We start from the raw sequence: 26,507 nt of genomic DNA, 5'->3' as shown, positions 1-26,507 counted from the left end.
AGACCAATCATGCCGCTGCTGTCATGCTGGTGACAGCAGCGTCATGATTAAGTAAGGGAATCTGGAAGCCTGTGTGCTTCATGGAGACTACAAAAGAGGACAGAGGAGAGGTGACGACCAGGAGGTAAGTTAGGGTTCCTTTCTTTCTTTCTTATTTTTTTGTAATTGCCTCCAACGCCCTTACCCCAACACTACATTAACCTAGCTGCCACTCCTAACTATGAAGGTAGTGCTGAGAATGTGAGCATCATGTCTTCTGCACTAAAAGGAATTAGGACAGGCTGCATAACTTTTTGGCCAAAAAGCCAATAGCATATCTGCCTAGCAGAACTCTCTTTGGTATGCCCACTAAAACTTGTGATCCCTCACTAAAAGAAATCCCGACATGGATGCCATTTCTTTTCAGTACTTTCTTGCTACTTAGGGAACGCACTCCCCCTAGAACTTAGAAATATTTCCATGTCAGCTGTTTTGCAAAAGGCTTGCAACTCGTCGGTTCCAACAATACTGTGGTTGATGTGTTATTTTTTTCTAGATAGTCTTTGGACCAGAACTTAATTGATCTGCACAATTACCATCAAACACTAAGATGTGGCCCACTTTTCCTGCCTTCGACATCTCATTACCTAAATCATGCTCCCTCATTTGTCTCACAGTTCAAGTTGCACACACTAGCATTGTGATTGACACTGCAGAGCCTGCAGCACAGCCAACGCCCCCAAAAGCCTGAGTTACATGCTGCTTGACTGTATTACTTGTTGTGCGCTGTCAATCCCACTGCTAACGTGACGTATCATCTGCCACTGGATTTGAACTATGGACATTAAGGGCTCTGCTGTAGATCAGTGAGCCACATTTGCAGCCTCAGCTCTCCAACAGAGCTCTAGTAGCCTTGAACTCTGAAGACACAAACTATGTAAATGTTATAGGAAATTTAGCAATTGCTTACCAGAGTGTTCTAAGTGCAATTTGTATGCCCACCAGACAAATGAACATTCTTGCTTGAATCCGCCACCAACCCTCCTTTAGCCCATGAGAAGAAATTGCAAAAATATAAGTGATCTCACAGCAGCACCTATTTGCTAAGATGACTGCCCTGTTTCCATGTAGAACCAATATATTGCGCTCAATGGTTCTGCATCATGCACCTCTGTTTATAAAGGCATATAAGTAAAAAGAGAGGGACAGGTAATATCCACTAGAATTTACTTAAACCTAAAATATCAAAACCAGTGCACTAAGGATGTCAAAGAGCAAAGTACAGTACTCCTGTTGTACCACGACCGGAATATCCCCTTTGAAAACTACTTAACTGCTACAGTTTGCTTCCATATGCAAAAAATTAACACGTGTCCCTAAATCAATTAAAGACCTTAATACACACAGGCGTTCATACATAAATACACCCTCTCAAAGCCCACATTTTAATTTCATTAAACTTCTTTAGATAAAAATTATGTACTGGAGTTCTAATTCATAATTTAACAAACTACTATTCCTTTGTGTGACATTGGCTTCTGTGGTGGTTGGTGCCTATTTCAAATTGTTACCCTGCCATCGATGAATCTAGTTTACAGCGAATAATATGGAATTTAGTATATATTCTAAGCTGTTTATTTTCCCGCAGCTAAATCAAACAAAGGTTTGTGTGGCCGTTCCAGCAGTGAGAGACTCAAAAGTGGCGTACACCCAAGATGCCTCAGTGTCTGTAGTTGACTACTATGAACCGAGTAAGTATAAATCGTAAGACCTCTGCTGTGTTATGGAATCGTATCACTGTTCGTGAAATTACTGCTGATTTTCTGCCCCAGAATCACATTTCATAATGATATGTTTGTGCTGTCTGTAAGCGAGGAAGAGTTTCTTCAGAACCGCCCTGGAATACAGGTTAAGTGAACAATGCTGATTTGGTTTTTATCCAGCTTGTTTAGAAAATTCCATAACTTATGCTCCCCTCCCACCAAATCAAGTAGGTAAAGCACAAAATTACACATTCGTGATTAAACTTTCCTTGTACCTCTAGACCGCATTCACTCAAAGAATTCTCTATATCTCCTTATTTTTTACTCCTCAATCCTCTGTCAGTCTTCTAAATCTTTTAATTTCTGTCTCTACACACTCACCTCTCGAATGATAAATAACTTAATGAAATGTCTTTACCTTATTGTTTTTGCAGTCTAACTACAGACATCTTTAGCTATCTACTGCAGACAGCATTGTTATTAATGCATCTATACATCATGGAGTGGACATCATGTTTGCTCATGAATGGGTGGTATCAGGACCCCTTTCAGAGGGCCATTGTGCACGCAGGGGCTACTGGGACCACCAGTGGTGGTGGAGGCTTTTTACTTCAGCTGTCGCAGGCCCTGATCTACTATGGATCCTGAGCAACTGAACCAACTACCCCTTCTACACTTGACTCTCAGTGGCATCTGCGGGCGAGTAGTCAAAGAGTCCCTCAGAGGGAAAAGTGTAGATAAGGCTTAGTGAACACGACTCAAACTCCAAGCAAACTCAGTAATGGCAATGAATAAATTTTTAGTAAAATACCTGTTTTTATATTAAAAAGAAGTATGCTACTTTATGCATTCAAGATGTAGTATGCCATTCCTAAGCAATAACACAATACCCTTTAGGTCAGGCCATTACTGTTTATCTAGCAAATCCCTGTCCTACCAACTACCGTAATGTAATTGGGGTTATTTCACATTCACTGGTGGCCGCATGCGGTGAATGCTCACTAGTAGGCCTTACTCAAAAGTCCACTCTGACTCTGTATGAAAGAGTCAAAGGTGCCTATTTTGCTGCAGAACCTTTAACAGCGAGTCTCCAGGGGTCCAACAGGCCCGAATCAAGCCTTACCTGCTCTAGCAGCATGGAATCATTTCAGCAGGAGCCCTGGCTGCAGGCACTTGCAATGCTCCAGTCCTGCTGGGTCCAGTCAGTTTCCATGCGGGACCGGTGACAGCACCTGACAGGCACAGGCTTTCTCCTGAGAAGCATGGTAGGTTCAACTTTTCCCCACATTGGGGAGAGAGTTGATCTTCGTGCTCCCAAATGTGTCTCAGCGACAGAGAAAAGTCCTCTCAATGTCCTCTGGAGTCCATGGGGCAGGTCTTCGTGTTCAACTTAAACCTGCAGGTCGCAGCTCCAATTTTCCTGGCCTACAGCCCGAACTTGGCAATGCTCTGTACCAACAGACCCTCCTCGCACACTTGGCCACTGCGGTACCCGCTGGGAAAGAGCTTACCTCTCTTAGGCAGCCTACTATACCGCGCCGGCATACAGGGTCGCATTGAGGTGCACACAAGTCTTGCCACTTTGTCAGCTCAGTCACTTCTGCTGAGGATCACTGTGGCATACGGAGTTACCGCTATGAGGCAGTACAGGCTTTGCACTCCCTGCACAGCACTTGATACACAACTAAGTCCACTGCAGCCCTCTCCTGGCATACAGGGTCACCAATTCAACCCTGTATAAAGACAATGATTCACTCATTGCACAGCCATCTCCGCATACCTTGCACTGGGATTCCTCTCTGCATGGCTTCCCATCAATGTCGCTCCCAGCAAAGCTCTCCTCTTCCTCACATGGCATGGACTTGGCAAGCAGGCAGGTGCTGGTGCTCCAGGCCAGGTCTTGATTTCCCTTTGTGATATCCCTTCAACCAGGAGGATACTAGCAGGCCATGGACCCCATTTCCGGTCGCAGGCAGAAGTCTTGCAGAGCTATCAGCCCCCAAATAGCCCGTCTGGCTGCTTGGTCAGATTTTGGGGTCTCAACCTCCCTTTCTTATAGTCCATTTCCGGACACCAAATGTGATTTAAAGTCTAGGTTTTTAAAGATTTATGTTAGGGTTCTGCTTCTTTTGAAGTGAATACTTTTTATTATTTTCTTCCTTTTGAAATACTATCTGTCACAGCAGGAAAGACTCTGAAGCTGATAGTCCCACAACCTAGGCCATGGGAGTAACTAGAGTTCACACATGGATCTCAGACACATTGATGTCTGCATCAAAAGCTTAACCGTGATCTCCCAGCCTTGCTCCATATGATTCCCTTATCAGCCCCAACTTCTTCCTGAAATGTGTCCAAGCCTTTTCCTTGTTACCTATCAATGAGCCAAAGAGAGCCCTTTTAAAATGTGCAGGGAGGGGTCTCTCTCCCCCTCTCTCTCCAGCTCTCTCTATCTCTCCCTCTCTCTCCCCCCCTCTCTCTTTCTCCCTCTCTCTCCCCCTCTCCCTCCCCCTCTCTCCCTCTCCCTCGCTCTCTTTTCCCCTCTCTCCCTCTCCCTCCCTCTCTCTCTCTCTCCCCTCTCTCCCTCTCTCTCTCCCTCTCTTCTTCCAGTATGTCCCACTGCGCTAACAAGAATTCAGTAATAAACAAATCTGTCTGGAGGATTCCTCTACTCCTCATGTCTTCCCCAAACAGGTCTGTGCTTTCCAAAATGAAACACAGTATCCTTCATGTAATGTACCATTGCTGGCACACTTGCACGCTGTGTATGGCCAAATCATATACACTATCCAGTACTGTTACCTCCATGCATTGTGCCATAACAGCCACATATAAATTCAGCCTTCACATTTATTCTGTGTGCACTGTTCAGTACTGTAGCCTTTCTGTATTATACTATGGCGTGCTAATTGAAAACACACACACTGCCACTACACACAATCATCATGTGTGTGCTTAATAACCCTTCATGTGTTGTACTTCTCACAAACACATATATATCCAGCACCTGCTTCCACTGCGCACTCACTGCACTACATCCCTCATATAACGCACCTCTTGCAGGTATACATCAACACAGTATGCACTCACCATTCATGTACTGCACAGAACTGCTCTATCCTTGCATTGCACCCAGGGGCTTAGCTTTGTCAGTAAGATTTGGAGGGTGTGACGTTCAGATTTCCCAACAATGATGCAGGCATTTAGTGTTAATATAGATTATACAACAATCAGGACACATGAGAGGGACAGAAGGGGCAGTGGAAAGGGAGACATGAATGCGGATTCATAGGTGCATTAAATGAGAGAAACGCAACATTTGTAAAATAACCAACATTTTGAGAACATTCAAAACAGGATGAGAGAGAGTGTGTGTGTGTGCTTTTATCAATGGGTTCAAGCGAAAATACCAGGTGAAATCCATCCGACGCATCACCATACCAGGCTGAAAGCATCTGTACCCAACTATTCATCACAAAATACAATTATTAACACCCCAAACACCCCCCTTAAAGCTACACCCCTGTTTGCATCCTTCCAAGAAACACATACATCCAAAGCAGAATTACCATGGTTGCGCTGTGCAGCACTTTACCCCTAACGGACTTAGGCCAAGGGTGAGTTCAGTACACAGCAGCATAACATTTAAAAGATGAGTGAGCCTGTAGACCTCGCTCTAGTGACACATGATGAAAAGGGCCAATTCACTCATACTGATCACTGCACAGTATGCTGCTACAACTGCGCTTGTGACTTTTAACTCCTGGTGAAGTCAGTAGCCTTCCACCATTATGAGGGTAGTTCTTTTGGTGACACTCCCAGTCCAACAAGATTGCAATCTGGGAGACAGGCCTATGTCATGGCGATCTGTGTTTGCCTATGACTACAAAAGCATTAGGGATCCAGACAACAGAACATATTTTTTTTTCTCCACCAGCCATGACTTTATTGAACTCATTCTTAGTCAATTATCAGGCAAAAAACGGTGGAGCCCCACGATGTACACCAACAGAAAATATTGATAAAACATAACATTGATGCGCTAAGAAAACGTCAGACAGAATATTGTTCACTTACATTAGGATTTGGTTAGATTTGACCCTGACAAGGAGAGCACTCAGACGGACATCAGTGGTCTTTATCGATGATGTTTTTGTTTTTTTACTTTTTTCATGCTTAACGTTCCTCTGTCGTATATACATGTTACTTTGTAAAACAGAAATGGAAATAGCAGTAGTTCTTAGACGAGATATCACATAATTTGCGCATGTTCTACAGTATGTCCCAGTTAGTACAAGTAAATCTGATGTGGAAAGTTCTAGTATTCGGTAGCGCTAATGTGGCATCAAGTTGATCCTTGGTGACTTTCAGAGTACGCCCCCTTTTTCCCATTGTGTTACACCCTGTTCATTGGGAGGCTGATTGTATGTTTAATCATTGGGTATCAGCCCTCACGCTCCTTCTGGTAGTCTCGCAGGGGCTGCCATATATCCCTAGGTCTAAACGTGGGGGGAATTCTGCAAATATTTCACTATTAGTATCACAATATATCATGCCTTTGATCCATTTTTCCAAGGTGGGACTCTGTTTGCTGCTCCAATTTAAGGCAATTTTTTCTCTTAGCCAGCAGCAGAGCCATTACCACAAACTTGTGTGACACTTTAGGTACACTGGCAACCAGTCCCAAAAGTGCCACCAGTGGGGAACTTGTTATTTGCAAATTTGTAATTCTTGCAAGTTCTGTAAAGATGGTGTTCCAGTGTGAAGCAATTCTATCACAGGTCCAGGACATGTGCGCAAAGTCTGCAGGGGTGGTATTTGCTCTCCACAGGAATTTGTAGTGTAATAGCTTATGTCAGTGGTTATAAGACACCAGTTTGGTTTACGTGGAACATTCTAACCAGACCGTATCCATAATGTGATGGGTAGCCATGGATTTACCATCAACGGAAGTGCAGATGAATAAATTGGCATGCCACCTGTCTTTCGCAATAATATCGTCCATGTCCAGCATGTAGTGGACACAGTTTTAACATCACTCCTGTCCTGTGGCAGTCCAGCTGGCAGAAGGGCCACCATCTTCATAGGGGCTACTAGATCCTCCTTCGGCTTGGCATAGAGAATACTGGCATCCGGGTGGTATTAGTGTTGTGAGTAATTACACTGTGCCACTAGGTAGTATGTCCGGAACTTCAAATACCTCCTGTTCATAGGGAAGGACGAGAGTGTTCCAACTGATACAAGACTGTTTACCACCCAAAATGAGACATGTAAAAATCGTGCATATTTGACCAAAAAAAGGCATTTGTCAAGGGAACAGTGAAGTAGTGTGGCTCACTGGTTAGAGGCGGCAGACCCGAGAGCAGAGGACGGCCCGGGACCAGGGTTCGATTCCCGGCGCGGCAGGTTTCTGGACCAGGGTCAGCGGACTCGATAATTCTCTCGCCTCGGTGCCCACTCTGATCAGCGATCACACTCGGCAACTCTGGGCATTAGCTTGCCTCATCTTCACTAACGGCCCCACCAGACCGCCGGGGATGCCTGGTCTCACCCTGGAGATACCCATTAAGGGACCATCTCTCAGGGAAGCCAGGAAGGGTTTCGCAGCGGTCGAAGCGCCTTGGGACCCTACGGGTAAGTAGTGCGCTATATAAATGCCAATACATTTACATTTACAGGGAATGGGGATGCTGTTGAACAAATAGAAAAGCTGGGTGAAGACCACCATTTTGATAATGGTTCTGTGCCCTGCTTTGGACAGTGGGAGGCGAATCCACTGCTCCACCCTGGCGCCAAGCTGGTGTATCACTGGGCTGTAGTTCAGCAGCAGTATCTGTTCTCTATACCAGTGTAAATAAATCTCCAAGTATTTCACCTCTGCCGCACACCAGGCCACTGAGAACCCACCACTGTCCGACAACAGTACATTTAGGAACTCAGAACAAGGGCACATGTCCTAAACCATGCAGAGGACTTTTCCATCCCAACACACGCCACTTTCAGATCAGAACTCCTAAGATTTGGTGGTCAGACCGGTAAAACCGGTGGGAAAGTTCATCAGCATTTCTGTGACTCAATCCGGTTTTGTGCTCCACCACAAAAAACTAGTCCCTTCAAAGAAATAGGCCAGCTCAACAACTTGAGATTTATAGCCATAAACCATTTCAGTGGCTTATAATCTGCTTCCACCACAAACTTAGTGCCAAACAAATATAGGCAGAACGTATGCAAGTCCCACTCTATGGCAAAGCACTCCTTTTCAATAACTGCCCTCTTCTGCTCTTTGGGTAGTAATCCCCTACCACTGAAGGCTACCAACTCTCTACCTGCTTTATCGTTGTGTTATAGATCAACTGACTAGCATTGTTTAAAACCGCTTGTCATGCATTTTAACTAATTGAATCATTACGATGGACTAATGAGTCTTGGTGCTTTCAACCTCGGTGAGTCAATTAAGTGTTTTTTAGTTTAGCGGTTGATCAACAACACACTAAGGAGCTTCTTTAGCATGAAGCACATTTTGAATTCAAGGGACATTCACTTCATTTCATGTAATGTGCATGTGAATAATTTTATACTAGTACATGGACGGGTCCGAAATGGGGTGGCAAAGGGAGCTAAAGAACAATGATGGATTAAAGCCAGATCTGTGACTGGGGTGAGTATCTGAAAAATTTCAGTGCTCTGTCCATCATCTCCTTGTGTTTGTGATATTGGAATAAAAGCATGGAGGAAACTGTCAAAAGAAAGTCAAAATAGTTTAGTACATGAAATTCCTTATCAAGGTAGTGCATCTCGGGACTGAATATCTACCTAGGTTTCAGCTTTCTTGTTTTACAAATTCTTCACCCGCTAGGACAGAGCACAATATTGGGGGTTTTGCACCCCAAATCTATCACCTCTGAGCATGATAAAATTGATTGAAATCTTTGGAGCAAATCCGAGTGCATCCTGCCATATCTAGGAGTACAATCAAATTATTGCCCAGGAGACATCCAGCTCCTTGCTTTTTCTGTACACCATCAACTATGGCCACCTTGCCATTTGAGCTCAATCTCAACCCTGGCAAGCAGATGCTCCATGTCCTCTAAACTAGCTACCATATATGTATCCTTGGTTCCAGGGAGTATCGCTTTAGACTTAGGATACTTCCTCACAACCATAGGGTGGTAGGCTTATGTAGTCCTCAGGACAGACACTTTCCTCCCATTGATAATTAATTCCTGCAGAAATCTAATTTTGTTAGGATGAATGTGCTTCAGAGCATCTGGGTCCCATTCCCCATTGTCCATAGCTACTAGGTTAAGCTCAACCGGTCACTCTCTGGTATATTCACCCACATGTAACATACTTGCTATCACAGATGTCTCTTGGTCAAGTTTCTTCTCTTGACAATCTCTTTTAAAATGTCCCACCTTGTGGCACTTAAAAATAGTCACCAACATGGACTTGAAAGGGCTTCCTTGCCTCCCCTTCTTAGGATGCTGTTTCCAGGATACACCATTACCATATTACACTGGCCCTACTCGAATCTCATGAGAATTACCCTGGCCCTTACCCTCCAGTTTGGAACCAGTCTGTGGAGTGTTCTTCCCCCATTCAGCTTAGAACTGTGCTGCTCCACCCTTTGTGAACCATGGTAGCCAATCACTTAACAGCTAACAATGTACGTTTTTGTTGGATCCCTCTCTGTCCGATCACACATATACTGCCTAAGTGGTGTAGAGCACTACTTCTTGAGTTACTCTGTCACTATCAACCTGTTAAGGGACTGAAAATCCATAGCCTCCATCACACTTGCACACTTGTTCCAATCGAGCAATACCACATGAATCCAAAATTAAATGGAACGCCATACACTCTCTTGCAGTCATGGAATCTCTTCAGTTATTGAGCTGGCTTCAGCCCAAACCACCTAAGGAGAGCTTCCTTTTTCACTCATAGACCATCTGGCCTGTCACAGGCATCCTCCCAATGATGACTGTCCCTTCCAATGCAAAAACCACAGCTGATGGACAGAATGCAGAACAATGTCATACATTCACCCCACTACAGAGATCTGGGCCTAAATCCATCGTTTTTTTGCACTCCACACCACCCCACCCCAGTTCTGACATGGCCATATCCAAATCAGTCAGACCCTGTGCCTCATGGGAACAGTTCAGCCCAAACTGCCAAGCCATGCCTTCCCTGGACCGGAAACAAGCTTCCGAGGACCGGTTTCTGGCATTCCAGCCCTCTTCAGCCCGGTTTGCTTGAATCCAGTGGTGTGGAGAGCATGGGACTCACGTCTGAGCATACCCATCCCACTCGGGGTGACAAATGCAAAAACCACAGCTGATCGACAGAATGCAGAACAATGTCATACATTCACCCCAGTACAGAGATCTGGGCCTAAATCCATCGTTATTTTGCACTCCACACCACCCCAGTTCAGACATGGCCATATGCAAATCAGTCTGACCCTGTGCCTCATGGGAGCAGTTCAGCTCGAACTGCCAAGCCATGCCTTCCCTGGACCGGAAACAAGCTTCCGAGGACCGGTTTCTGGCATTCCAGCCGTCTTCTGCCCGGTTTGCTTGAATTCAGTGGTGTGGAGAGCATGGGACTCACGTCTAAGCATACCTATCCCACTCGGGGTGAGAAATGCAAAAACCACAGCTGATGGACAGAATGCAGAACAATGTCGTACATTCACCCCAGTACAGAGATCTGGGCCTAAATCCATCGTTTTTTTGCACTCCACACCACCCCAGTTCAGACATGGCCATATGCAAATCAGTCTGACCCTGTGCCTCATGGGAACAGTTCAGCCCAAACTTCCAAGCCATGCCTTCCCTGGACCGGAAACAAGCTTCCGAGGACTGGTTTCTGGCATTCCAGCCGTCTTCAGCCCGGTTTGCTTGAATCGAGTGGTTCCCATGAGGCACAGGGTCAAGGCTGATTTGCATATAGCCATTGTCTGACCTAGGGTGGTGTGGAGTGCAAAAAAACGATGGATTTAGGGCCAGATCTTTGTACTGGGGTGAATGTAAGACATTGTATTGCATTCTGTCCATCAACTGTGTTTTTTGCAATTTTCACCCCACATGGGCTGGGTATGCTCAGACGTGAGTCCCAGGCTCTCCACATCACTGGAGTCAAGCTATCCAGGCTGAAGAAGGCTGATAGCCAGAAACCGGTCCTTGGATGCTTGATTCCGGTCTAGGAAAGACATGGCTTGGTAGTTCGGGCTGGACTGTTCCCATGAGGCAAAGGGTCAAGGCTGATTTGCATATAGCCATTGTCTGACCTAGGGTGGTGTGGAGTGCAAAAAAACGATGGATTTAGGCCCAGATCTTTGTACTGGGGTGAATGTAAGACATTGTTCTGCATTCTGTCCATCAACTGTGTTTTTTGCAATTTTCACCCCGAGTGGGCTGGGTATGCTAGACGTGAGTCCCAGGCTCTCCACATCACTGGAGTCAAGCTATCCAGGCTGAAGAAGGCTAATAGCCAGAAACCGGTCCTTGGATGCTTGATTCCGGTCTAGGAAAGACATGGCTTGGTAGTTCGGGCTGGACTGTTCCCATGAGGCACAGGGTCAAGGCTGATTTGCATATAGCCATTGTCTGACCTAGGGCGGTGTGGAGTGCAAAAAACGATGGATTTAGGCCCAGATCTTTCTACTGGGGTGAATGTAAGACATTGTTCTGCATTTTGTCCATCAACTGTGTTTTTTGCAATTTTCACCCCGAGTGGGCTGGGTATGCTCAGACGTGAGTCCCAGGCTCTCCACATCACTGGAGTCAAGCTATCCAGGCTGAGGAAGGCTGATAGCCAGAAACCGGTCCTTGGATGCTTGATTCCGGTCTAGGAAAGACATGGCTTGGTAGTTCCGGCTGGACTGTTCCCATGAGGCACAGGGTCAAGGCTGATTTGCATATAGCCATTGTCTGACCTAGGGTGGTGTGGAGTGCAAAAAAACGATGGATTTAGGCCCAGATCTTTGTACTGGGGTGAATGTAAGACATTGTTCTGCATTCTGTCCATCAACTGTGTTTTTTGCAATTTTCACCCCGAGTGGGCTGGATATGCTCAGACGTGAGTCCCAGGCTCTCCACATCACTGGAGTCAAGCTATCCAGGCTGAAGAAGGCTGATAGCCAGAAACCGGTCCTTGGATGCTTGATTCCGGTCTAGGAAAGACATGGCTTGGTAGTTCGGGCTGGACTGTTCCCACGAGGCACAGGGTCAAGGCTGATTTGCATATAGCCATTGTCTAACCCAGGGTGGTGTGGAGTGCAAAAAAAGATAGATTTAGGCCCAGATCTTTGTACTGGGGTGAATGTAAGACATTTTTCTGCATTCTGTCCATCAACTGTGTTTTTTGCAATTTTGTCCCTTCCAATGGCATGCACCCCTTGGAGGCAGCTGCCTTAGATACCTCATTTGAGACATGCGCCTTACCAGCACATAAACCATTCCAAAATATACCGCCCTTCAACATACGCATGCACAAGATCTTTTGAAACGTTGGCCACAACTTGGCCTGAACTGGATATAGTTAAAGATCCCAGATGGGCCTATTCCAGATGGACTTATCCCAGATGGAGTTGTCATTTCTGCCATCTTAAGTTACTCTCTCTCAAGGACTTCTTTTTATCCCTTTCCAGTTCACTGTGCTTTTCCTTCTGTTTCTCCTCTGCATGTCTATAGGATATATCTGGTTAAAGGGAGCCTAGAGCTTGACTCCACAGGTCTCTCTTCCTGGGTTTTTACCATGGTTGTTTACCTAAAGTCAACTACAGCATCATCCCTTTCAGACAGTGTCTCAAACTGGTCCCTCCTGAAATTAGCAAGGACCTCTCTGTCCTTACTCCTGGGAATCTTTCACCTTCTGTCCCTACATTAACCCTTCATCTGATTAATGGACATGGATGTGAGATCAATTCCCAACCCTCTTTTCTCCATTGTATATGCACGTCGAACTTCTCGGTAGAAGAAAACAAAATGACTTATTGCTGTACTGGTACAGATTGGAAATGGTCACTGCCACCCACCTCTGTATTCAGATTCCTAAAGGTTAGATGCCCCACCACTTGCTGCCAAGTATCGGAACCCCTTAAGAGGACCAAGGGGTACGTTGGAGCAATCAATCAATCAGAGGTTTGTAAAGTGTGACTACTCACCCGCTTGGGGGGGATGCTGGTACTTCTAGGTGTGGGGGATCATTCGAAGAGCCAGGTCTTGAGGTCCTTCTTGAATTGGGTCAGCGATGCGGTTTGCCTGAGGTGGAGTCAGGGTGTTCCAGGTCTTGCCGATGAGGTAGGAGAAGGAACTTCCTCTGGTTCTGGGCTTGTGAATCCTGGGCATGGAGGCAAGGGTGCGATGGGTGGAACAGAGTTGGCCAGCGGGTATGTGGAATGCCACAACTTGGCCTGAACTGGATATAGTCACTGATCCCAGATGGGTCTATTCCAGATAGACTCATCCCAGATGGAGTTGTCATTTCTGCCATATTAAGTTTCTCTCTCTCAAGGACTTTTTTTTATCCCTTTCCAGTTCACTTTCCTTTTCCTTCTGCTTCTCCTCTGCATGTGTCTAGGATATATCTGGTTAAAGGGAGCCTAGAGCCTGACTCCACAGGGCTCTCTTCCTGGGTTTCCACCATGGTTGCTTACCTAAAGTCAACTACAGCATCATCCCTTTCACACAGTGTCTCAAACTGGTCCCTCCTGAAATTAGCAAGGACCTCTCTGTCCTTACTCCTGGGAATCTTTCACCCTCTGTCCCTACATTAATCCTTCATCTGATTAATAGACATGGATGTGAGATTAATTCTCAACCCTCTTCTCCATTGCATATGCGTGTCGAACTTCTCCGTAGAAGAAAATAAAATGACTTATTGCTGTACTAGCACAGATTGGAAATGGTCACTGCCACCCACATCTGTATTCAGATTCCTAAAGGTTAGACGCCCACCACTTGCTGCCAAGTATCGGAACCCCTTCAGAGTGCCAAGGGGTACGTTGGAGCTACTGGGCCCAATTATGGTGGTTCAATCAATCAATCAGGGGTTTGTAAAGTGTGACTACTCACCCGCTTGGGGGGATGCTGGTCCTTCTGAGTGTGGAGGATCATTCGAAGAGCCAGGTCTTGAGGTCCTTCTTGAATTGGGTCAGCGATGCGGTTTGCCTGAGGTGGAGTCAGGGTGTTCCAGGTCTTGCCGGTGAGGTAGGAGAAGGAACTTCCTCTGGTTCTGGGCTTGTGAATCCTGGGCATGGAGACAAGGGTGCGATGGGCGGAACAGAGTTGGCTGGCGGGTATGTGGAATGCGAGGCTGTGGTTCAGGTTGCTGGTCCTATGTTGTGGAGAGCTTTGTAGGCATGTGTGAGGAGCTTGAAGGTGATTCTCTTATTTACTGGGAGCCAGTAGAGTTGTTGGAAGATCAATCTGGCGGCAGTGTTTTGAATGTTCTGTAGTTTCTTGGGAGGTTTCTTGGTGATGCCATCATTGAGTGTGTTGCCGTAGTCAAGTCTGCTGGTGATAAGTGCTTGGGTGGCAGTCTTTCTGTATTCTGTTGGGATAAATCTGAATGTCTTTTGAAGCAGGGGGAGTGTGTAGAAGCAGGCTGAGGAAACTGAATTGATTTGGTGGGTCATTGAGAGCGATGAGTTCAGTATGGTGCCAAGGGGAGGGTGTCCCAGATCAGCTGGCCACCAGGAGTTGTCCCAGGCTGAAGGGGTGGGACCCAGGATGAGTACTTCGATCTTCTCTGAGTTGAGCTTGAGGCAGCTGTCTTTCATCCAGGTGGCGACGGCCTTCATTCCACTATAGAAGTTGGTCTGGCAGTTGTGGGTTCATTGATGAGGGAGAGGATCAGCTGGGTGTCATCGGCGTAGAAGGTTGAGACTTTTTTCCCCTGATGGCCCGGGGCCCAACCTGCTGTGAAACTCAAGCACATGGGCAAAGTATCACTTTTGCACTTAACTCTCAGTGGTAGCTGTGGAAGAGCAATCAAAAGCTGTCTCAAGGGGAAAGTTTAGATACAAGTGAGTAAACATGACTCATGACTCAAAGCTCACTCACTCATTAATTAATCCACGTCCAGTCAGATACTTTTTTATATTAAAAAGAAGTCTTTCATTTCTAACTGTGCATTCAAAGACGTATCAGGGCATTCATGAACAATAAATCAATCCCCTTAAGGTCGGGGCTCTAGTCTTTATCTGGCAAATCCCTGTTCCACCTTCTTCCTTGTAATGTGGTCTGGGTTATTCCCCATTCACTGGTGGCCACATCCAGGGATTGCTTACTAGTGCTTTAAGAGTCTACTCTCACTATTTAGGAAATAGACAAAAGTGTTTATGCTACCGCAGCACCTTTAGCAGTAAGGCCCTCAATGCCCTAAGTTGGCAGGGTATTCACAGATGTGGGTCCCTTGTTCACTTTGCCACTGGATTCAAGCTAGCCGGTTTTGAGGGATGTTACCCCAAAACCGGTCCCAGGATGCTTGTTTTCGGTCCAGGGAAGACCTGGCTTGGCAGTTTCAACTGGACTGAAAGGTTCAAGACTGTTTTTCTTATGGCTGGGTCTGAACTGGGGTGGCGTAGTGAGCTAAAGAACAATGATGGCTTCAACCCAGATCTGTGACTGGTCATGAGTGTCTGAAAAGGTTCAGCACTCCGTCCATCATCTCCCTGTGTTTGCACAGAAATGTCAAGTGTGAATTTACATCATGGTGAGTTATTTGTGACTATCAGAGTGAAGAGACTGAGGCATGTCACATGGGTTTTGTAACTGAGGAGGCATGTGCAACAATCCAGTACGAAATACTCCACTGTCATGTCTATACCAGCCCACCAAAATATTCTTTCACTCTGAGCTTCATCGTATGACTGTCCTTAGCCAAATTCAACACTTTGCTACAAAGACTCGATACATCTTCGCACAATACCATCTATAGTAGATAACTCCTCAGGTGTTCTTTTTTTCATAAGGGCTTCACTTCTTCGGAATGTTTTTGGTATTATTTCAATTACTGGTACCAACATTTAAAACATCTTGTATTTCACTGTCACCTGCTAATCCTCCTATCCACTCAACATCAGACAAAGCTCAATTCATGGCAACATCAGTAGCTACCTTCCTCCTCCACTCATCAACAAGTCCACCAACGATCTGTGGTCTGCTCTCAATACAAACCTATTACCCTACACAAACTTTCTAAAATACGGAACTCTCCACCACAAGCCAAGACCCTCCCTTTCTACAGTGGAATATGTGGCCTTCAGACGTCTCTAACCTCTTCCTCACACCCATTACTTCTTCTTTACATTAGTACAGCACCTAGGCTCATAGTGCTTTCATCAGTGGAAATAATAAACAAGTCACCTTTGTCAAAACCTTTGAGAGGGTGAGTAGACATAGTTTCACATTTGATTGATTCAAACTCTTTATGATACTCTTCCTCTCCCACATACTTTGTGTTTTTTTTTATTCATTTACAAAAAAATGTTGTCTCACCAGCAAACTGTCTCATGAACATGGCTTAATACTCCACTAAATCCATGCAAGATTAGTGCTGATCCTTATCTGTGGGTTTAGGTGCTCTTTATATCGCTTCCAAGATCTTGATTTTGGGTTTAACACCTCTTCTAGACACATGATGTCCTACATCTGTCATGATGTCTTCACTCCTGACACAACTCAACCTAATTTCAGGCCGCAGACCTATCTAAAGATGTAAAAAACACTGCTCTCTTGGGTATTATTAACATTGTGTTTATTTTGGGTAATGGTTAGCGATTAATCCAAATATTGGAACTAAGATCCCTTAAACCTACACACAATCTTAATGATTTATCTGATTTGCTCACCAATACCACAGGAACAGACCATTTTGAAACTTATCAAGGTTAAGTTATTCCCAAAATACAGTGTTTCCAGTTCCTAATTTGCTACATAAACCCAAGAGTACCCTGTGTGGATAATGTATGACTGCCATTGTCTTTTAATACAATACAATGTTGGAAACCTTTCAGTTTGCCCAGCCTTTCTTTGAAAATCTCAAAAAATGTGTGGGACTAATTACTTATGTGTGTGCCACATGAGTGCACACCATTGGGTAAATGAAAATCCTGTCTTGACACCAACATTTCGGGATGATTTGAGCCCATTACAATATTTAGTTCGCCTTATTTGTTCCACGCTAACAGGTTGTAACCATCTTTAACAACATATACAGGTCAGATGGTGAAACTATCCTCAAATTCTAATGCGACAAGGAATCTTCCTCTACTCCACCATATGCAAAAATTCCAATATGAGGTTTGTTTAATTGTGTAGCTTCAAATTTAAGGGAATACTTTTTATTAATTACTGTGAAAGGAGACCCTAAGTCCACAATACATGTCATCACTTTACTATTTACTGTGATTTCACTTTGGAGTGGCAGAAGACCTTTAACAAAGACCATTCACAGAAGATATTTCAACTACTTTACCCCAACCTAGTTCAAAGGAAGACAACATTAGGATACAATTATTATCATGCTGAGAGTTACCATCTTCTTCAATTTACTTTACAACCTGTAAACTACGAGGGGTTAATCCTGGGGTGCACACATGCAAAAATACTTTTTTACCACACTTAAAACTATTTTGATTGAGAGCTGTGAAAAATGTCAAATTGCCTAAGTGGTATTTACTTCCAGAGCGCAAACAAAACAGGTCATTGTTTTCACGACTGGCTTTAATGTTAGAAGGACTATTTTTTGCTTTCGACTTTTGCTGACTGTCTTTGAGGCTATTTTGAAGTTTGCTTAATCTTGAACACTTTTTCCCATTGACACAGAATGGGCAAAACCCTTTGATACATCTGGCCCTAAATGCCTCTCACTAACGCCAATGCAGTTTGCAAATCTAGACCCTCTGTTGATAAGTCTTTCCTGAATTTTCATATTGTTGATCCTCTTTATCAGTTGGTCACAAATCATTTGAGCTTTAAAATCCCAATAAAAATTGCATGTGTCCGCAAATGACCATTAGGGAGCACCGAAATTGTCCAGGAAGTTTGGAATGTTGTAAAAATGTATGACACTCTAAAATGGTATCCTTTCTAGGATTAAATCTTTTGTGCAGAGTTTTGATAATCGATGAGTATTCACCTATAACATCCATAGTGTCACCATTCTCACCCATAGCAGTGTGGACAATGACTACTTCGAAAAAAAGGGTTTTCAAGATACATCCAACTTTCAGACCCAGTTGGTATACTTAAAGTGCTTTTTTTCTTTTTGGTAGCATAGGTTTGTCCATCAATTGTTTTTAAATAAGCCTCAGAGACTTCCCTGTTCACAATTTAGTGGGGAGGTGCTTGGAACAGGAAAAAATAGTGGAGGAGTCTCTATTTGGTGTGGCCCTGTGGGGGTGAGAAGCTGCGCTCACAGAAGAAGAATATATCAAATTCTGTGTGTGTGTGTGTGTGTCACAAATTGTGTCCAGTTACCAGACGTGGTCACAAACTGTGTTTGTTGTTAAAGTGTGCAGACTTAAAGTACAGTCTTGATTGGTTAGAGAGAAGTGTCTGTCACCACAAGTGGAGTCTTGAAATGCAAACTTTCATTTGTTGGTACAGGGGTGCCTGTCATTGACATTGCAGACAAAGTAAAATCAATGATCATACTTAACATGCCCTCCGATGATGAGTAATGGAGTACTTCCCAATTCTTAAGATGGCCACTAGTAACGTCATCAATGTGAAGGGTCTGTGGTCAGTTGGAGATAAATCTCTACCCTTCAAAATGGCCACTATAAAATGTCACACATTCCACTATCTACAGGCAGTGGGGCTTGTATGGAAAATGTGTAGACCTGTTTTGATATGAGATGTGCATGCAACTACCCACTGAATGCCAATACCAGATGATTGCCACAAACAAGAAAATAAGGGTCAGGAGAAAGCACTCAGTGGTAGGATGGCATAGCTTACCACCATGGAGGCACAAAATGGACAGCTGCTATGAAATTCTCCCCAAAGAATTTAACCTCCATTAAATCCAATACGATTCAACAGGATAGGGTTGGTGCTGGTGGCATCTTATTGGCAGTGAAATTAAGAGGACTCTCGGGTAAGTCGAAAACAGCTTTATTCAACCATCTGCAACCAAGCCCCAGCAGCAACTGATGCTGCAGGAATCCATATTCACAGTAAGAAATCCAACAACGCCTAACAATCGTGAGTTGAATAAGGGGATGTATTTCTTTTCACTGATGAGGATCGTAAAAAACCCTGCGCATGTCTGGTTAGATTTGTCTACCACTTATTTGTGGGGGTCCTGGGCCCTCAAAGGCCAGACACATTGATATTTTCACACCTTTTGTAGAGAAAAGCAGAACTGGCAGGGTCTTTCAATCCACCGATATCAAGTTATGGAGTGTTGGGCCAATCCATTCAGAGAAGCTCTTCTCTGCACGTGAAGTAGAAACCCGCCCGTATGCCCCAAATAAATACATGCACAGAGTGATTGATAATCCAGTTATATAACTATTTGTTATGCAGTGTCTACATGGCGGGTGGATCAGCATGATCACAATCATTAGGAACAACTCAGCGCATAATATGCAAATTAGATGAAAGTTTCAGAAAGCCCAAGTCCTATTTCATTAGTAATCCTAATTTACCAGTCTATTCGCTACCCAATTCATCTATTAACTATCCCATTGCAGTCATCCAACCTAAATGGTTGTAGTAGATGTTCAAGCTTTATTATCTTCTCATCCTTCTTCCTCTCCCAGTCCTTACGAAGTGAGCAGTGTTCTGCGTTTCAGAACCCTATTACCCAGCCAATCTTAACAGTTCATCCCAGATGGCCAGTATATCCCAGTATATAGGAAAATAAGGAACTTGATAGAACAACTTCCTGTTCATTACTTTCTGCAGAATGGATCCATTGCCTTCCTGAATCTCAGTTAAGTAAAATTGTACTTTTGATATATTAAATGTTTATTTTTATTTTGATGGTTTCTCTCCTTCAGAGACTTGATTGAGCAGCCTCAGTATCTAGCATTGGTTGCTCTGCCTTGCCAAGCAGACAAGACTGAGTTCAGTATGGTGTTTTATTTGCTAAGCGGTCTATTTTTAAGTTAGAGGAGCACTGCACTAAGTCTATTTTGAGGTGGTATGAGCAGCGAGTGTTCTTTAACACATTTACTGATTCGGGTGAGCTCGATATTATGTTAGTGGGGAAAACGACTAACTTCATAATGGCAGCTCCAGCGATATTTTGAAGCAACATGACTTTGGTCTCTAGAAATACAAGGAAGCTAGCAGTGTCCTTGACTCTACCAGAGTATGGATTTGAGCAAACATCAGAGAATGCACATACAGCCTGGCCCCTACTCAGAAATGGCTTCAATTTGGTCCCATACACACTATGCAGTTGGAATTAAGCTATACCTGGCTGATGAGCACTAACCAGGACGAAACTGGTCCAGAGTTGCTTATGTTTCGGTTCAGGGCGTACATGGCTTGACAGTTCTGGCTGGACTGTTCACATTGGAGCAGGATCAAGACTGATTTGCATATGGCTGGATCCAAACTGAGGTGTCATGTTGTGCAAAATAACAATGGACTGGGATGCGGCCCAGAGTGATTACAAGTGGCGGAGATTAAATCAAGCATTCCATCCTTCACTTTTTTGTATACTACAATTGCAGCTCTGCAGCACATACACCAGCCTGCAGCTGAGGCTGCTTTTAGAGCAAGGGCTTTTAGAGTCGGTGCCTCTACCAGTACAGTTCTAAGGCCATTTTTTGCAAGATGTGGTGTTCTCTGAGGTTTTCAACACCTGAGAGGCAATCTGGACTTTCGTCCTCCTCCTTTCAGTGCTGAAGAAGATGATTTCTTCACCCAGTACCAACAGGTGGATCTGAACTCCTTACTGCTGCACAGCGCCATACACCGTGTACTTGTTCATGAATGGAAAGATATTGTTAAGGTATCCTTTCCTGGATTCCTGCCTAAAAGATATCCACTGGAAGGAATTTCCGGGGGATTTCCGCACATGGTAAATGTGCACAACCTCATTGGAAGATTATCCTTGCAGGGTAAGTTGTTGCCAGAAGGGTTGCCCTTCCCGCTGATGAGACAGATTAAAAGCTGGAGGGAGCAGTGACAAGAGCATATGCTGTGACAAATCTTTCTGTGAGAACTAATCCCTATGTGATGTATACGGTTCAATCCCTTTCAAAGGATTTTTCGAACTCTTGCAGACTCCAATGAATGAAGGGGTGGATATTTCTGCTTTACTGTCTACAATGTAACTAAGGAGTCTAATTTTTATCAGATGTCTCCTGATCATGTATGTCCCTCAGCAGCGGTTTCTGACGTATCCATAGCAATGTATCGCAGCGTGTTACACTTATCCATCCAAGGGATCTTCTTAATTGAAAGGCACTTCTCAGGGAATACAGCCTATCTGCAAAAGTCAGCAATCTTTCCTGTCCCTCCCAACCAGAGGCATTGAGGTTTTAATTCCACCTTTTTTTCTAATGCAGAAATCATCTAGAGACTTTAGCCCTGCCTTATATCTCAATGGCGTAAACTAGTACATACTGCACAAATCTTTTAAAATGGTGATGGCACAGACCATTCTGCCTGATTTTCTGTCATCACTCTTCGTTGGTTGACTGAGAACTCTCAAGCATGGCCCATATACCTTGGGCTTTCAAATCCACCCAAACCACCCAATCTAGTGCTGCTGGAGTCTGTTATGATTGTGACCAGAGGAGGAACCAGATGATACCCCTTTTAATGACTTCAGGAAGCAGCCACCACTGGACCCCCCAGACCAGTCTCCAGAGTAATGGGAACCATTGCCTCATAATCCTGAGACATTGGATCCCACTGTCAAAAAAGGCGTTGTACTGTTTTGTTATGTTATATAGATTTGTGTGGTGCAACTAATTACCTGTAAGGTGTACCCAGGCACCGAGTATAAAGGTGGAGGCAACTACAAAGAAGAATTAGAAATGTCAAGGCCATTTAACCGGAGGGATGGGATGCCAACTTGAATTTCCTTTCCTCTGAAATACCTGCTCCTAGGTCTGTTCAGAACACTGATCTGATGAACTGCAGTGATTGCAACACATGAAGATTGGATTTTTTGTAATTCAGGAGAAATCTTTGCTTTAACAGGACCTCGACTTGCTGAACGTGCTCTTTTGCCTTACAAAAAGAAGAAGCAATTTGCCGGTCATCAAATTATAGGTATACTTGTATTCCTCCGGAATTAAAAATATTCACTAGGAGCCAAAAGCATGGGGAAAACTGGAGGTGAGGGAAGGTGAATGGATTACCCTTGAAATCAAATTGTAAATATTTCTGGTGAGACTCTGGGATGAAGATTTGAAGACATTCGTTGTGCTGACACCAGGGCTTCATCACATACTTTTATGTCACATTATCGACTCCAATTTGGGAGGTGGGGGTGCATTGCCAGCTGTCTTTCTCTCATCACCTCTGTTTGTTTCAAACTGTTATTACATTCTTGGGAGTAGCATCAGAATTGTATGTTCGAAATCTCATTTTGACTTTGAGTAGAACATTAATAATCAAGTACCATTATCTTGGGTATCGGCCTACTTCATAAGGACTGGGACAGGAAGACGGACAAAAAGGTAGTGGCCCAGTTACGATAATCTTAATTACTCCGAGTCTAGGCCTACTTGTTATAGTCCTGAGTTCTAAGCCCCTCCCTCCCTACCCATTCTAGGGGCGATAGATTCTTTGTTATTACGTTTCTCTTTTATATGTTGAGATATTGATACGTTTTCATATCAAGTTCCTCCTTTTTTACATCCTGGAATATGGTGACCATCTTGGAGGAACTTTTAAGATTGGCTGGGTAATATGGTCCTGTGAAGCAGACTAATGCTTACTTTGTAAGGACAGTGACTGGAAGATCTGGACTCGGACTAATGAAGTTTACTGTTAAGTAGTTTGGCCATTATGCCAAATCATGTATAGTTCCCTGCACACCTTAAGCAGTAGGCGGAAATCAGACATTTTACATCTCCTCTCTTAAACTAGTCCCTGTATGTAACCCTGAACCTTCACTAGAACACCATATATTTTTGGGGCTAAAAGAGTTTTATAGATTGATGCAGTGTTATCTTAGTGACTCAGGCTCAGCTCCTGCTTTGCTACAAAAAGAAGCAAACAATGCCCCGTTGCCAAAGCATATGGAAGCTAATGCTACTTTTCCTTCTTCATTCCCCGACATATCTCTGTGAGGTCATCTTACCCTAGAGCTGCAGTTGCCACGTATGTGCCAGAGAAACGGAAAGGCTTCCCTTTTCTGTCTTTGTTAGTTTGAATGGTGTCAGGGAAAATTGAGATTTTCAACTGAAACAATGGTCATTGAGCACACTTTTGTTGGCTGTATCATTCAGCAGTCCATATTTTTAGGCTGTGTGTCTAAACATACATTCTTTAATATTAAATGCTGCCTTGGGTACGTGCAGGTAGACCTTTCTTGCATCCAACATGCATTATTATCATACGAAAGCACCGCCATATTACACACCTGTGTGGGTTACATAGTTTTAAGTGCTTAGAGACAGGATACCTCAATTGGTCAGAACTTCCTTCTCTCTTTTCCTCTTTCTTTAGTTCTACCTGCCCTTCTTTCTCTCATTTGCCTCTTTTTCATACTCTTTCTGTACTGTGTCCTCCATTCCCTCTTTTTCATGTTTATACAGTCCTCTTTAGCCATTCTGTTCGTCTTGATCCATTCGCTCTTCTCTAATTTCAGTTTCTCCTGTCTCATCTTCATCATCTCTCCCTCAGTCCAGGTATTTGTCCTTCATAATTTGAATTTTTGAGCTATTGTATCCTCTTTCAGGGCGCTCGTTGTCTTGGATGTTTTCAATGTGTCAAGCCATTCAACTGCATTTAAATGTGTATTACAATGAAAGCACAGCCAGGGATGTTTCCGTATTTTGCCATTGATATAAATACACCTGCCGCCGTGCGTCGTTATATTGCACTATATTTTCAAGAACTCGGTCCCTTCTTTGCGGAAGCTAAAATATTGTAATCAGGCTAAACTTTCTATTTCACCACTTAACGGGTCTACTTTGACTTTGCTAATGTGTTATGACGTTGAGTCACCTCTGGCCTATCAAACAGTCTCCCTGTTTCTCTTTATTCGACATCTGGTCTGCTAATAATGATGCCTGCTACCATCACAGGGAAGGAGCAAGAGAGAAGTCCAAAGTGAGATGGAGGATGTAGCAGGTTATTGGCTAACTATTTCACATATTAAAGGTGGGAAAGTGTTTAGAGGGAGAATTGACCAGAGAAGAGTTCCGGAAAGAGATATATTTTTGTGGGAGGACTATATTATGTATGCATCTTCCATGAACTCCTTTACCTTTGTGCAGGTTCATCAAAGGGATGAGGGCTGGTGAGACACCATATGAAACAAAACATTGTAGACGAGTAGACATCAACCAAGGATTATTTTCTACGTGACACCACAGACAATTTGAGCTTTTCTCTCGTCTGCATTGTTGCTTGAACCTCCCTGATAGTAAACAACCCCATTGTTATTATGTATCGTCATGCCAGTTCACCATGAACTCTGGAACTCTGATTTATCTACGCTCTCCTTGTAGCAAGTTGAACCCCAACATGACTACATAAACCTCCCTGATCTGCCACATTCGTCCTTTTTAGGATATAAATATTTCGGGATAACAAGGTTGAACATTCAATACTTACTTTTGAAGGTTGGTAATGGGGCAGAAAAGCAGAACAGTAGTTTCAGATAGCATTTGGGAACTTGGGTGGAACCCCGCCCAACCCCTCATACGCAACTCCTTAAGGGTCATTCAGTTTTGCCTTTCAAAAATAAACCTGGCCCTGGGAATTTTAGTAATACAGAAACATGCTGATACGCTAAAACAAATCAGCGACTTAAATCATGTATTGGTGAAGTAAATCCATGCTCCTTATTGACATTTATACTCTTTTTATTTTCTTAGGATGGTCATATGTAATCAGTCCGACTACACAGTACTTAATACTGGTGTTAAGTCTTTTTTCTAGTGCACAGCATTTTTTGAGTCATGAAAACAGTAATACTTTCTGTTTTGTTTTTATTTAGATTGCTTTTATGTAGAGCATGGTATAGTACTTTTTAAACCCCATTCTCAGCGGCATGGCACTTCACAACTGGACACACAACTGGACATCAAATATATGGGAGATAATGTTAAATAAATACAATCACACTTGATTTACAATGGCCTTCTTGTCTGCTATTTGTTGGAAACGTCTGTTTTCCTAATGCTCCTCAGGTGGTAGTTACCAGACTTCGCTATAGAATGTAATATCCTTCTAATTCAAGTTTTGAGTCCAGAGTGATGCCAAGAGGTTTAGTTGTAGTAACTATCTTTGGAGAGATGCCTATCTTATTCAGAATGGCTACTCATTCTGGAAGATGCTGGATACTAGATTTAGAAGAGAGGATCATAAAGTTAGCTTTTTATGGGTTCAGATTCATATATCATATCCATGATTGAACCGTAGATATATATGTTGTTAAGTTATGGATGTTATTCATTCTATATCATTTCACATATAACTGAATGTTGTACATGTATTTTTGGATCAATACTGCAAGTTTATGTTGAGGTTCATCTAATGGCTCAACGTGTTGATTGAAAAACAGGGGTTCAGATTTGAGCCTCATGGAACTGCAAAGGGTTTTGTAAAGAGCTCAGAGGAGGAACTGTCCTTTTTACACACATCATGTAGTATTGTCAGGGGAATTTTTTGAGTAGCAGCGGAAGCTATGGGATATGGTCAAAAAGAAATTAAGGGTGTCATCAACCTTTCTAAAACCAAAAGCTAGATATGAAAGGGGTCAAGATTTGCACTCTGTCAATGCACTCTTAGGATAAATCACAACACATGTTGCAAACAAATTGGCAAGTCATGGGCAACTAGTGATTGTCCTACATCCAGTTTCTTTAGTAATGGATGAATATGACCTATTATTATAAGACAGGAAACCGCATTTTGTTCAATGGAGGTATTTATAATGTTATCGCTGGGAGGCCCTCAATGTATGTGCTTTCAATATGTATAGTAATAATATTGTCTAAGTCAAGCGCAGGTCTGTTTCCAGCAACCACTTTCTTAACTGAGTAGGCAGTTATACCTGTGAAGTCACACCATTTAGATGTGTGTGATTGGCCAGAGTAAGTTGGCATAGTGTTCAGAGAAGGAGTGAGTTTATTATCTTGGTCTTGGTGGCATTGATTTTGCGGAAGAGGTGAATGGCAAATATTACAAATCTAGATTCATTGATCTGGGTTAGGATATATTCAGTTGACTAACCAAACCACTATGGTGAGGTAGGACCTGGGGGAATATTTAAAGACCAGTCTCTGGGAACAGCCCCCACAGATACAGAACAACAAAAGAGTACCAGAGGGTCTGAGAGAAAAGTAAGTTAACGGTGTGCAGGGAACAGGCAAACAACGGGAGACCCCTAAGCTGACCAATAAAGCATGGTAAACAATGACAACCCGATATACGGTCAGAGTTACCCATCAGTCACCACTCGGAACCGCCCTTCATCATTTGGGATTTGTCAAAACCAATTATGCAGATATGTTTTCCCAGACAGTAGGAGACCAGGATGTAGATAGATCTCCTCCGCTGAGCGAACAATAGTATGGTCTATCACTCCTTAAGACTGATGAGTGGTAAA

The 26,507-nt window shown here is 43.6% G+C and overlaps 1 protein-coding gene across 1 annotated transcript in view; it reads left to right on the top strand.

The window, feature by feature from the left end:
• The window catches only part of LOC147707490 (CD109 antigen-like), a 911,073-nt gene that overhangs the window by 880,747 nt on the left and 3,819 nt on the right, over positions 1-26,507 (top strand). The window contains exon 32 of the mRNA XM_086926507.1: positions 1,628-1,730. Within this exon, the coding sequence (XP_086782633.1) occupies positions 1,628-1,730 (103 nt within the window). The remainder of the gene's footprint in view (positions 1-1,627; positions 1,731-26,507) is intronic.

Source organism: Lissotriton vulgaris, chromosome 6 (genome assembly GCF_964263255.1).
Source record: "Lissotriton vulgaris chromosome 6, aLisVul1.2, whole genome shotgun sequence".
In the NCBI taxonomy this organism is placed as follows: Eukaryota; Metazoa; Chordata; class Amphibia; order Caudata; family Salamandridae; genus Lissotriton; species Lissotriton vulgaris.
The sequence above is the reverse complement of the archived record's forward strand: the minus strand, read 5'-3'. Positions and strand labels throughout refer to the sequence as shown.